The sequence below is a fragment of the Octodon degus genome, unplaced genomic scaffold (assembly GCF_000260255.1).
Source record: "Octodon degus isolate 3935 unplaced genomic scaffold, OctDeg1.0 scaffold00123, whole genome shotgun sequence".
Lineage (NCBI taxonomy): Eukaryota > Metazoa > Chordata > Mammalia > Rodentia > Octodontidae > Octodon > Octodon degus.
Window position 1 is genome coordinate 5,013,888 of NW_004524699.1, and position 13,846 is coordinate 5,027,733.

General features: G+C 50.8%; 1 protein-coding gene across 3 annotated transcripts in view; it reads right to left on the reverse strand.

Moving 5' to 3' along the window:
- Positions 1-13,846, reverse strand: part of Nup214 (nucleoporin 214) — an 80,269-nt gene that overhangs the window by 62,903 nt on the left and 3,520 nt on the right. For all 3 annotated transcript variants that reach the window (XM_023700313.1, XM_004640444.2, XM_023700311.1), the window contains exons 2-13: positions 13,371-13,566; positions 12,625-12,776; positions 11,669-11,867; positions 10,475-10,545; positions 8,917-8,980; positions 8,437-8,540; positions 7,288-7,394; positions 6,418-6,484; positions 5,645-5,771; positions 4,591-4,752; positions 1,716-2,163; positions 553-728 (exon numbers count right to left, since the gene is read on the reverse strand). In XM_023700313.1, the coding sequence (XP_023556081.1) occupies positions 553-728; positions 1,716-2,163; positions 4,591-4,752; positions 5,645-5,771; positions 6,418-6,484; positions 7,288-7,394; positions 8,437-8,540; positions 8,917-8,980; positions 10,475-10,545; positions 11,669-11,867; positions 12,625-12,776; positions 13,371-13,566 (1,873 nt within the window). The remainder of the gene's footprint in view (positions 1-552; positions 729-1,715; positions 2,164-4,590; positions 4,753-5,644; positions 5,772-6,417; positions 6,485-7,287; positions 7,395-8,436; positions 8,541-8,916; positions 8,981-10,474; positions 10,546-11,668; positions 11,868-12,624; positions 12,777-13,370; positions 13,567-13,846) is intronic.

Sequence of the window (13,846 nt, forward strand, 5' to 3'; positions counted from 1 at the left end):
TGCCTGCACTCAGTCACTGGCTCAGCGTGCCTGGGGGCGGGGCTGGCACAGCATGTGGCGCTGGGGATCGAACCCCAGTCTCTGTGCTTGCCTAGCAGGCGCTTGGTCCACTGAGCTATCTCGCCGGCCCACCAAACACTTTTATGAATCATATAAAATGGGAGGATAGCCCAGGCATGGAAGCACATCCTTGTAACCAGCTGCACAGAAGGCAGAGGCAGGAGGACTACAAGTTTAAGCCTGGCCAATTTAGTAAGACCCTGCTACAAAATAAAAATAAATAAAGCAAAAAACAGAACAAAATTGAGTGGGGCACAGTGGTGCATACTTGTAATCCCTTCACTCTGGGAAGCTGGGGCAGGAAGACTGTAAATTCATTCCAGTCTGGGGAACTTTGTGAAACTCATTCTCAAAATAAAAAATAAGAAAAATTAAAAAACTAAGAAGAAGAAAGGTCTGTGAGGCAAGGTGCAGGAGGCAAGGGGAAACAGCTGTGTCCAGCTGCGCCAGGAGGGCCTCTAAGCCCCAGCACTTTCCCCATGCAAGTTGTACCTGGGGATGCAGAAGATGCCACAGGCTTCGGAAACATGGAGCCAGACGGTGCCAAGAGAGGCGTGGGGTGGCTGAGGGGTCCTGGAGACGCTGGTCTGGAGGTGGACGATGAGGGCAGCACGGATGGAGCATTTGCAGCACTGAGGACGGGAGCAGAGGTGGCTACTGCGGTGAACCTGCAGGAGGCCATGCCACTGTCATGATAGCCAGCTAAAGATCCCTTCCCGCTGCCCACGAGCACCATCACAGAACACTACCCATGTTGCCCTGCCGCAGGGCACGTGTTCAGCGACTGCTTACACAAGGTCACTGATCACCTGATTATTTGCCTGAGACAGGCTCTTGCTACTGCAGCTCAGGCTGACCTTGAAATCCCTACGTTGCCCAGGATGGCCTCAAACCCCCACAATCTGCCTGCCTCAGCCTCCTGGGTGCTGGGATTACAGGTATGCGCCACCACCCACCTGATTAGAAATGGATGATTCAACTACGTCAGCGTCAGTGAAGCACTTGGCATGAAAAGTTCAGTGCTGGTCTTGCCATGAAAACCTTACTCCCTCCCTAGTCTGTCCTGCACACAACCTAGGCGCACCCACAAGGGGAAGGCCCGTGAAATGTGGTGCAGTACCAGTGGGGACACAAGGGGCTATGTGACAGCATGGCCCCCATGGCAGGAACAAGGACAGAAGAGCCAGCAGGCAGCAGGCAGGAAAGTGCAGGGCCCAGAGGAGTGTGACCCTCGCACACTTGCAGTCTAGTGGGGCGGCAGGAAGCGACAGCATCTGCACCTACGGGAAGCAGGCAGGCACGCCAAGACTCTGGAGGCCCTGAGAAGGCCCTGGGGGCCGCCAAGCGGTCTGCAGGTGCACAGCAAGCAGCCAAGGGCGGGTACAGGCAGGCAGCTGCCTTACAGGGCACACACTGGTGCTCCCTGGTTTTAAGCACGCCTAGCTCTTTGCTGTGTGGTGTGAAGCAGCACAGTGGGGATTCAGATGTCAATGTCTAATCAAAAAACTAAGTTAAAGACCTTATGTTGGCGGAATTTTAGCCATTTCAAGTATTATTTTAGAAAATGCTCCCCTTTCAGTAACAGCTCAGGGGCTCTAGGTGCATCCCACACAGGGGAGTCGCGCTGCGGAGGGCGCCGCACATGGGCCACTTACTTTTCACTCAGGTTCACCTTGACTGCAGAGGATGTGGGAAGGAAGGCAGGCTTCAGCCCCGAGCTTGGTGCTGTGCTAGGCAGCGGGGTGCTCTCCAGGGCAGGCTTGAAACCCGAGGATGGGGCCAGGGGCACAGCAGTGGGCGTGGCTACTAGGGAGCCCTTGGAGGGTGGTGCCAAAGAAAAGGTGGGGGCGGCAGAGCCCAGAGCCGCTTTGGGGCCATCAGAGCCACTGGGATAGGGAGGGGGCTCTCCAGGGCCAAGCGCAGAGCCCTTCAAGGATGAGGAGCCAAAGGCAAACACGGCCGGGGTCCCCCCGGCAGAAGGCAGAGTGAAGCCAGTGGCGGAGGCAGTGGGCGGCACTGACGCAGCTGAGGCCGGGACTGCTGCTCCCGAGGCGTCCAGCTTGAGCAGGGACTGAGACGAGGTTGGGGTGGTGGGAGTACTTCCTGCAAAGAAAAGCAAGGAGAAAAAGGAAGAGGTTAACACCGCAGCAGAGGCCCACAGGACAACAGCAAAAGAGGAGGGCCTGCAAGGGCCTGGCATCGTGGTGCCCAGCTGTAGTCCCAGCACAGGGGAGGTGAGACAAGAGGATGGCTGCAAGTTCAAGCCCAACCTAGGCTGCTTAGCGAGAGTATAAGGCCAGCCTGAAATAGACAGCAAGACCCTGCCTCAAACAGAACAATGGGTCCGTGATTAAATGAAGCTGGAAAGATACTAGTCTAAGAAACCAGAAAGAACGAGGCTAAAGCTGGTGTTGGACTTTCCAGCACAAGCAATCCATGAAGGAATGGGAGACTAACGCAATGGAGTCTGCAGGACAGGAGCACGAATGGAGCACCTGCTGAACGCAAAGACCCTATCACGTCTGTCCGCGTAGCACACCACAAGCAATTCCGTCCTAGAGACACTTCTCTTACAGCAGATACAGAACTTGGAGCAGTGTGATGGTATAGGGCCTTTACGCTGAGCTGCACCTCCAGCCCTTATTTTTTTTTAAAACAAGGTCTCATGATATAGCCCAGGGTGGCCTTAAAGCTCAAAGTGATCACCCTATCTCAGCCTGAGTGCTAGGATTATAGGCTTATGCCACCACACCTAGGTTTTTTGTATTTTTGAGATAGGGTCTTAGTAAATTATTTAAGCAGGGCTCAAACTTGTAATCCCCCTGCCTCAGCTTCCCAGAATATCGGGACTACAGGCATGCACCACTGTAGCCAGCTTTTTTAAATGTATTTGGTTGTTGCAGGGTCTCACTACACAGCTTGGACTTGTGGTGATCCTCCTGCTTTCAGCCTCCCCAGCTCTGGGATTATTACAGGTGTGTGCCACCATGCCCCATGCCTGGACTCTGGTCAGCTCAGCCTGCCTTGGGGGCAGGGCTGGCAGGGCGGCATGTGGTGCCAGTCCCTGCACTTGCCTAAGTTTACCTACACAGGCACTTTAGTCTGCTGAGCTATTGCACCAGCCCCTGGCTAACTTCTTCAAAGATACAAACATAGACATATAAATCATTTCTATGCATATTAAGTCAGCATGAAGAATACATATCAGAAGCTAAAGAAATACAGGCACTTTTGCTATTGAAAATACGACTCAACATGTGAAACTTGTCACTCTTCCCACAACCGTTCATTCAACACAGGCGCCCTGGAACGTAGTTGGACAGAACCATTAACCTGCCAGGCGGGAGCTGGGGCGCGCTTCTCCCAGCTCCAGACTTGCATGCTCTTTATCAGCACACTGCTCTTCCTCCCACTCCAGCCTGCAGGCCAAGGAGGCTCATGGGAAACCATCCCTGGCTGTACACATCCTGCCCTGCTTTCTTTCTATAAGAGACCTGGCCAGGGCGGGGAGGGACAGCCCCAAAGGGAACACCCTTCAGATAACAGGATGTCATCATATAACACTGGCAGCACCAGCCAGCCACCTCCTGGGTTGCTCAGGGTCCTGATGCAGTCTGCTGGGCACCAGTGCCAGGGCAGCTTTAGTTCTGCGTGCAACTTGCTCCATACCTGAGCAGTAAGCAAATGCACTCCAACAGTGTCAGGCTTATATCGTGGGCTCTTACAGCCATACTAGCAGAAAAAAAATCTTACCGTTACACACAGAATTAAAAAAAGACAAATACTAGGGCCGGTGGTATAGCTCAGTGGATTAAGTGCTTGCTTAGCTAAGCGCAGGGGCCAGGGTTCGATCCGCAGTACAGGCCCTGCCCCCAGGTGCACTGAGCTGGCAATGGAGTCTGGGCGTGGTGGTACATGCCTATAATCCCAGCACTAGGGAGGCAGAAATTAGGAGGATCATTACAAGTCTGAGCTGCGTAGTGAGACCCTGCACAAAACAAAAAAAAAAAAAAAAACCCTAAAAAGATAAATATTGCTGAAATTTCAATACTGAAAGAAATCATTTAATAAGTTTGATATTTTCCTGTCCTGAATGACAGTGTCATGAACTCAGGGATTAGCATTGCGTAGCCACAGCTCTGCACAGCAGTTCTGTGGGTCAATTTTCTAATTTCTCCTCACTAACACGTTACTTGACAAGTACCTTTAAGAGCCAGAGAGATCAGAGGCATAAGCACCTGCCTGGCAAGTACACGGTCCTAGTTTGATCCCCAGTACTAAGAAAAAAAAATTAAAACAAGTATTTTCAAAAGGGAAGAAAACGAAAATGAAATATAAATAAGGAAATAAACACCATTACTATCCATCTCTCAAGTGTTTTCTTCTATGTCTGTATTTTTTCTCATAAAAAAGGACCACACAGGTCAGCCCATGCTCAGGCAAGCAGACTGGCCAGATGAGGGTCACAGTCACCATCTTTGTCCTCAGGGTACTTGGAAATTTCCTGTGTGAGCCCAGGGGGCCACAGACCTGAAGACTTTGGCTGCCGCTCGCCTTCTAGTGAGAGCCGCTCCGGGGTCCTTATGACAGACCTGGCCCCAGGATTCTGATTAATCATATAAAATGGACAAAGCACGCCGTCTGTTGAAAGTAACAGGAGCACCGGAACAGGAGGGAGGGTCTTCTCATCGCCTATGAAAGAAGAAATCCATGGAGAGCTGAGATCGCTGTCAACCCAATGGCAGGGCCTAGGCACAGCAGAGACTGTGTGGAGCCGCTCGGGCACAGGTAGGCCCTCTCTGGCGAGGCCTTGGCGGCCTGGCACACACCACTCAGCAAGAGCACCAGTCAGCTGCTAGCAGATGCCTGCTGAGTGAGCACCCCACCTCTCCCGGCTCCCTGTGTTCACAACTGTGGTGCCCAGGAGGCAGGTCTGTGCCTCTCTGGCAAGACAGGGCTCTGGGGAGCATTGGGTGTGCTAGAAAGGAGACAGGCTGAGCTCTAGGAAATACACAGCAGGACAGGGACAGGTACGTGAGGCTACGCTGTGCTCATTAACAGCTCAGTCTGTGGAGATGTCAAGAGAATCACAGGAAATGAGCTGATGAGATCAAACACGCCAGCCAGACCAGGGCAAGCAAAAGTGACTTCAGCTGCCCGGGTGACAGCTCTCCACACAGGGCACCTGAGGGCAAGCTTTTTCTTCTGCTGTACTGTCGTGGTCTACGAGCAGCTCTGTGCTGCTGAGAGCAGGGGCCAGGCCTATGGCGCCAGCCGCAGGGTGAGTCTCCAGCTCCCACTGTGTCCAGTCCACATCTCTGGGCAGGCCCAGATGAGGACAACACTCTCCCTACCCTGGGAGGTCACGGGGATCTGCAAGGGGCGAAGAAGCCACATCCTGAAACCCAAACGTTTCATCTCAATCAGCTTCCAACGCCTGCAGAAGCATGTGTGTATGTGTGGCGTCCCCATGCTGCCCTGCATCGCTGAGGCAGAGTGCAACATGCCCTGAGGAGCTGACCGACCCGTGGGACCACCATGAAGAGTGAAGCTCCACTCCTGCACGCGCACTGGTGACACTCACTGAGGGCAACCTCCACCTGGTTGGTGTAGTCAATGGCCACTCCCATGGGCAGCGAGTCATCACTCTTGTCTGTCACCGGTAACTCAGCTCGACTTGAGTCCTCCAGGAGCCAAGATTCCCAATTAACCTGCAAGCAAAAAAGTGCATGTTGGTTACAGCTTTGGGTCAGTTCCTCTCAGCAGCAGAGAAAAAGCAAACTGCCTCACCCAGTTCAGCTTTACGTGTTGGCTGTGAGGCTCTGACACACGGAAGCGACTGAAAGCCTTGAGAACCTCAGTAAGCCAAAAGCAATCCCTCCACCTTTCCCAGGTGAATGAAGGCCTGCCTTGCGAACAACCCCCGTAACACTCACTTTCTCATGGGGCACATCCATCCCATGTCGCACCCAGCCATGTACCCCATGCTTGCTCACCTAGAGAAGGGGGAACCTCAGTCCTGTCTCCTCTGAACTGTTTGAGACAGTATTTCCCTATGTAGCTGAGGCTGGGCTTCAGCTCACTATGTAGCTGCCCTCAATGTGACAGTGATCCTCCTGCCTCAGCCTCCCAAATGTTGGGATGACAGATGTGCGCCACCATGCCTGGTTCAGAGTGAGTTTTGGAAGGACACTGTGACTCCACACCTCAGTGTTAACACCCAGGCTGCCTGTCTGGTCTGATGCCCAGAGGGGTCACACCTGGAGCCCATCTGAATCTCTCACTACGTGCTTCGTTTCCTCCAGCTTTCTCTTGAGGACATTACCTCATGGCGTTGCAATGACAAGAGAAACACACCTGGTCACTTTGCCGAGCAAGGATACTAACTTCTGTTGAAGCTGCGGATGCCGCCAGCACTAAATCCCTGAGGAACGAGAGCAGAAGACCACAGGGTTGAACACACCGACGATCACTCTGACCCAGGGTGACATCTGTGGACCTCCTGCACATGTCCAGGAGAGAGGTCCCCACCCCGCTCCTGGAAGGAGGGCGCGGTCCAGACCCAGGAGAGTTCTTTAGTTCCAGGACGAAGACCTGGGAAGCCCACCCATAGCCAAGCTTGGTGAAGACACAGAGAAAGGCTGGAAAGAGCCCAGTGTCTGCCCCAAAGCCCAGAGGCTTTGCCAGGAGTGTGGCGTTCAGATAATCCAGCTTCCAAAGGGAAACTGGCCTGAAACTCAGCTCTTGGGCCTCAGAGCACAACATAGCCTGCACCGCCACGCCCACATTCAGAGACTTTAAATATGTTCTTAAAACATCAATATTTTCTTTTTTTGTGTGCAGAGTCTCACTACACAGCTTGGACTTGTAGTGATCCTCCTGTTTTCAGCCTCCCTAGTACTCGGATTACAGGTGTACGCCACTACACTTGGACTCCATCGCTGGCTCAGTGTGCCCAGGGGGCAGGGCCAGTGTAGCATGTGGTGCCAAGGATCAAACTCTGGCCCCTGTGCTTGCCTAAGCAAGGGTTTAGTCCACTGAGCTATCTCACCAGCCCTTAATCATCAATATTTTCATAAGTCATCACTGGGCTTATTGAGAAAACTGGGTGTTTCAATGAATGCACACCTCTCTACCCCAAACATCTCAAGACTGGGGAAACAGAGACCTAAATGTGACCAGGACTGAAAGGGTGACCCGACAGTGACAGAGGAAAGCACTGCTCACCACTCCTCGACATAGCTGAGGTAGTAATGGTGCTGCCTCTCGGCGCAGCTGCCATAGCAGGGCTCCATGAAGTTCACGAAGATCTCCGGGTGCTTCTCTTCCTTTTTCTACAACGAGCAGAGCAAAAAGGTCTCATGCACAATCTCCCTGAATCCTTGGTAATGTCAAAGGCAGTCTTCTAATTTGTAGGAGAATGTTCAAAGTCTATATACAAACGCGTGGGCACGACACAAAGGTGGGATCGAGGAGTGCAGGGGCAGAAGTGCAGCAACTGAGCTCACTCAAGCTCCGCTGTCGCTTGGGACCACAGGACGTCCCTGGCCAGATTACTCAGCCTCTCTGCTACTCAGTTCTCAGCGCATAAAGGATCTGCTAAGTTACTGCAGTCTGTCCTGAATGCAAAGCACAGTGACCCCTATTCAGCTTCTCTCCAGTAATCTCCATGCTAGTGCTAATGTGGGGGTGCACACCTACAAGCCCAACTACTGAGGAGGCTGAGGCAGGAGAATCACAAGTTCGAGCCCAACCTGAGCAACTTAGTGATCTGGTGAGACCCTGTCTCAAAATAAAAAATAAAAGGGGCGGAGGATGCAGCTCAGTGTGAAGGTGCTGGGTTCAATCCCAGTATAAAATAAATAAAAAAGCCCTCTCGTCCTCCTCATGACTCCATCCCTCTCTCCACGGAGCTCTGCTCTAAGGCTTCGCTGCCTCCTTCTAGACATCCCCGATCACACCTGCAGCCAGCAGGACAGCAGCTGCCACATCCGGAGGAGCAGGGACTCTGCCTTGGTCACCTCTGCATGCTCAGCTTTAAAGCAAGGCCTCATGTGCCATATGCATTACCATAAATACAAAAATTCCAAGTTAAGGTAATCTCTCCTTTTTGTCCTAAAACTTTTAAAGCTTGTTAACCAAGATTCACTCTCTTTATAGCTTGAGGAGAAACACGTCCCTTCACATTCTTTCACCTCAGGACTAATTCTCCAGTGCACACCCTGATTTGAGCTGCCAGGCCCTGGGTACAGAGCTGAAACTGCACCCCTAGGCCTGCACTGGAGCTGCAGTGAGTAAGGAAGCCTACACTGGCTCTCTACCTCTACTAGCACACCGCTCCAGCCCCAACCAAAAGGCGGCCCTTCCCACGCGTACCGGAAGCAGCGCCATCACCACCTCTGGAGACGTCTCCAAGGTCCCATCTGCAGCGGCATAGACGATGGTGAAGACGTAAGTCCCGATCCACAGCACGTCCAGCACTGAAAGCGTACACATACCCTGCTCAGGGGGTGATCAGACTGCAGCTCCCAGGCTGGCAGAAAGCAGCTTCTGCGAGGTGTGACCACTACAGGCTATCAGATTAGCATCCTTCAGTAAAAAAATCCAAGTTCTACAGTGTTAGCAAAGGCCCAGCTTTTACTAAGTAATATTCACAGATCAAGGAGCCCAAACTCATCCAAAGAAGCTGCTTCTTTTATACTCAGGGCAGACTGAAGACTTTTTTACAGGTTGGGATCCGGTTCAAGTCCTATTCCAAGACACATGGGGTCTCGACAGGGTCATCATCACACTGCGTGACCGGGGACACCAAGGACACCCCCCTCAGGGTCATCATGGTAAGAAAGGCAGCATTACCTCTCACGGGATGATCTGCCTCATAAAACGGAGGACAGGGAATCACTTTTTTTTCCTGCAAAGTCTGAAAAAGATTTGAAAAGTGTCAATGCAACAATGCCTAAATTGGTAAGACTATCAAATCAAATCTGTTCCCTTGAAGCTACCTATCCCATCTCCCTAGTCAAAGAGACTGAACCGAGAAACGCCTGCTGACCCCTCGGCGCCTGTCTTGGTCATACAGAGTGTGCACAGGAACGCAGCAAGGTTGCTCAGTTCAGCTGCACTCACAGTAACAAAGCCCCAGCCCGAATGAGGCAGACCCTGTGGCACAGCCACCGTGGCCCACTGAGCAGCTATGAAGGAACGACCACGCAGCGACTGGAGGAGGACCTCAGGGTTGCGCCTGCGCAACCCAGAAGGCAGTGAAACTGAGCCAGTCACTTCTTCTGAGGCGAAAGCTCCCCAAGAGAATACACCACAGTGTGGCAAAATACGATGCAAGCTAAACATCATGGTGGCGGTGCCGTCACCCTAGCCTGCTGTGGAGCCTGAGGCAGGAGGAGCACCTGAGCCGCAGGACTGGAGGCTAGACCAGCAACACGGAAAAACCAGCTTCAAACAAACAAACAAACATTCTTAATGTGACAAATAAAAAACCACCTCATTTATCCTTTAATCTCCCCCAGAGCAGGCTGAGGCGGAAGGCGCAGCGTGGGCCCTGGAGGCCTGGGAACAGCCCCCTCACGTCCACACTTGGACAGACGTGCAGATTCCCTAGAGGGGAGTCCATTTACACTGCAGAGTATCTGCGAAATGCCATAACCAAGGACCACACTGCACTCATGCCACCAGAGCACCGTCTGCTTTCTCTGTCGTCTGCAGGGGCACGGAGTGAACCTTACGAGACAGACACTGGGCTTTAACGCGGAGGGAGTCTGGTGTGCTAACGCCTCTGCCACTGCTTTCCCCGTTACATGTTGCTTTCACAGAATGGACCAGAAATGTGAAGAAGGGGAGTCAGTCTGTAGAATGTGGTCTACTTACACAAACGCCTGGGCCAGTACAGCAGGGCGCCAGCTAAGGCGCACAGCGGGCGCCTCAGGAAGGACAAGGGGGCGAGGCCCTCCTCTGTTTTCTCCATCACTCGTTACAATGAACATGATTACGTTACATTATGTTACATATTACATTGTACCATAATGTACATACATGTACAAACGTGTGTGTATGTATTTGGCAGTATCAGAAATTGAACTCAGATAAACTATGTTTTGTTTGAGACAAGGTCTTGCTGTGTAGCCCAGGCCTACCTCACCTGACCTCACAGTGATCCTCTTGCCTTCAAGTGCTGGGATTATAGGCGTGTGCCACCTCAGACAAACTATTTTTTTTGGTACTGGGAATGGAACTCAGAACCTTGCGCTTGCCAGGCAGGCACTTATGCAGCTGAGCTATCTCCCCAGCCCAGATAAACTACTTTTTGACAGAAAAGAGCAACCAAGGTGTTGTCAATCACTGTGGAAATCAATAGGTAACTTCAGTAAGAGAAGTTCTGAAGGCCAAAGCGAGAACTCACCGGAAGGTACTGGACCACAGTTCCGTTCTGCCTTCCCACCGCCAGCTGCTTTCCCTTGGGGCTCCAGCACACTGGGCAAGAAGAGAAGGCAGCCGATTAGACGCTGAGGGACACAGCTGGCCAAAGAGGGATCAGAAACAGCCACACACGGGCCGGGAAGAGAGCTCAGCAGAGTAAGTGCTTGCCTGGCAAGCTCAGGGTCCTGAGTTCAATCCCTGGTACCGCAAAAAAAAAAAAAAAAAAAAAAGAGAGAGACAGAGAGAAACAGCTACACAGTCACTGAGGCTGCTATGGTTTGTGTCTAGCTGTCCCCTCAAAGCCTCATGCAGTCATGGAGCAGGCTTCTAGAGTTTGTGATTGATTACTGTGGGTGTGGATGCTGCCCCTGCCCTGAGGCAGGCGATCTACGTTACAATGTAAGGAGGGAAGAGAAGCTAGCTGCTTGAACTGCTGCTACCCCTCCCTTTGCCACCACCATGAAAGGCTGCTCTCTGCCGTGTGCTGCTCTGCCTTGGAGCCAGTTGAGTATGGACTGAAACCTCCAGTAACTGGGCACTAAACAAACCTATCTTTCCCTAATTTTGAGTGTCGGGTATTTGTCTCAGCAACGAGAAAAGAGTAACTGAGACAGGCTGTTTCTGTCAGTCCATGGAGGACTGTGAGGTCACCCGTGCCCAAAAACAGGTCAAAAAATGGTGCCATCACTTTAGCCATGCGAGGCAGTCAGGACTTCCACTGGGCTGTGGCACCGAGCTCTGTGAGCTTCTCCAGCGCAGTGTTCTCCAGAAAGCCACACAGAAAACTAGTCTTCAGATGAGAAAAGAGGACAGATGAAGTTTTCAAGTACCAATAAATCACTCTCCTGCTCTTATTTGTTGTTTCTAATGCTTTCCCACTAAGGTGCAAAAGACTTTAGGAAGACAACTCTTTTCTACTGAAAAGCAATTATTCTCAAAAACAGTTCTACATGAGCTATACCACAATATTTCTCTCCCCAGATAACCCAAGTGCATTCAAATTAATTCATGTATGCTATTTGACTTCAAGGACATTAACTGTGGGAATGAATGCTCTCCACTTCTAATTTAAAAAACCCCACACATAGCAAAAACCATCCACTTTTACTCGCAGAGATTAATTTTTAAATAGATTACCATTACTGTATGTTACGGAGTGAAAGCCTTTATTACCCACCGGATGTAACTGCCACTGTGGAAGGAAGGGTGGCGCACACTTTCACCGCATCGGTGACTTGCAGGACAGCAATGCTACCATCAGCCAGACAAACTGCCACCATGGAGGGGACAGTAGGGTTCCACTTCATATCGATCACCATGCCTCCGGCATCCTTCGAAAGCTTGTGATAGGCGAATGGGCGCTTCTGCTGCTTAGCCTTTGAAAACAGATACATAAAAGCAAGATAATTAATACACACACAGACATTTAGTACCCAAAGGAAACCAGCAAAGACGCAAGTCCTCTTAAATCAGAATTCACTCTTCCATTAACATTAAAAAGAGATCTGGCTCTACATAGCAATGTATTTGTTATAGATGATTTCAAAGGAATTCTGAAAATGGCAAGCAATTATTCTAGCTGCTCGGAGCGGCTCCTGGCAGGGGAATGTATGTAAGCAAAATAACCAAAATGTGGCAGGCACAACATGAAAATCGTGGTTCTGCTTCTTATATCACTGGGACCTTGGGCAGTCAATACCTGAAGTCCGTCTTTCCAAATCGCATTTACTGTGTGAGCAAGGGGCTGATACAAAAACCCTAACTATATATAGCTGACTATTCTCATATGGAAACTACAGCACAGCAACATGGCATTTAGAGGCCAGAGGAAGAAAGTGGGGGCTTCTGATGCTGCATGCTTACCCCTCGGGCCTGGCAGGCCACCTAAGCCTCTGGCTGGCTTCCTATGTATAAGGGCAACCCCACACCTTGAGCCAGGTGCAGTTAGGAATTCTTCCTTCAAGTCCCCTCTCTCACAAAGTGGTAAGAGTCTGTAGTTAAGGACGCCTTTTTTAGCCTGCATTTTAACCAAAACAGCCTTCAAAGGTCAAGGAAAGAAGCCTCCAAATAGTAATTCCATAGAGGAACTCTCTCTTCATAGGTTCCCTCTCTGATGTCACAGTTTCTGTTTACCTCGTTTAAGAAGGTGCGCACATCAAAAAAAGCAATGATGGAGCCATACTCCCCAGACGTCATGCACACAGATAGCGTGAGGTTGTCGCAGCTCAGGGCCAGGTGATGCACTGGGAACTTCATAGGAACAAGCAAGCTCTGGACCTTGTCAACTATGGAAACACAGGGGGAAAGAGAAAGCGGAAAAAATGCCATGCTCTACACACCAAGCCACGCTCCTTTACCCAATAATGGGAATCAAGTTTTGAATCTATATAAACATACCTCCCCCGGTAACTAGTTATGCTAGTAAATCTTAACTTTCTTACAGACACATAGGTGTGTGTTATAAATGTGTTATAACCTCAGGGGTTGCTCCTCACACAACCAGGGCAAACTAACTGCGGCTGCTGCCCTTGTCGGAGACACTTTTGCTATAATGCTCAAACAGCACACATCTGTTTGGATGGCACTATGGGATCAAATAAGGAGGCATGTAACAAGCCTTCTTCTAAACAGCCACAGCCCGAGCTCAACTGAGCACAAACAAAAGTTCTTTCTTCTGTGCTCAAAGGAACAACTCCTCAGAGAAGTATGAAGGACCAGAGAGAGAACCTAGAGAGGCTTCCAGCGTGCTGCCGGGAACCTGGTCTCCTGGGGTCCACCTGGGGCCCCAAATAGCTTTAGTTTTAGCATCAGAGTGACTTCCCGTGGAGGACACATTTGCGGAGCCCTCTCAGCTCTGCAGTGCAAATCAAGGGACTCACCTACTTTATTGGGATCATCTCCAGGTTTGTTTTGAATAAGCAGGTTCTTGGTAGAGAAAACCTGCAGCCCACTGGCTCCGCCAGCGAAGAGCAGCCCATACTTGTTGGATGTGGCAAGCAGGCTGCAGCGCTCTTTGGGCAGCTCCTCAGGAGGTTCGAAGACTCGCACTTTCTTCAGTGCTCTAAACTGAAAATCCTGTATCGCAAGATCAAAGTGAGGAACACAGAAGATTAATCAGGTCTTGTTGTGACGTTCCAGTAGACCTAATCCCAAGATAACAAATTCATTACCTTGAGACCAACAACTGTCTTAGCTGTCTGACATTCTGTTTTTGTGATGCCTCCGGAAGCACTCATTAATATTTATTCAATGAAATAAACGGGAAAAATAATTCTAGAAAAGCCTTTTTGCCTAATCTAGCCCACACTGTTCTTTTCCTTTTCTGAATTCTTAGTTGTAGGGCTGAACCACCACA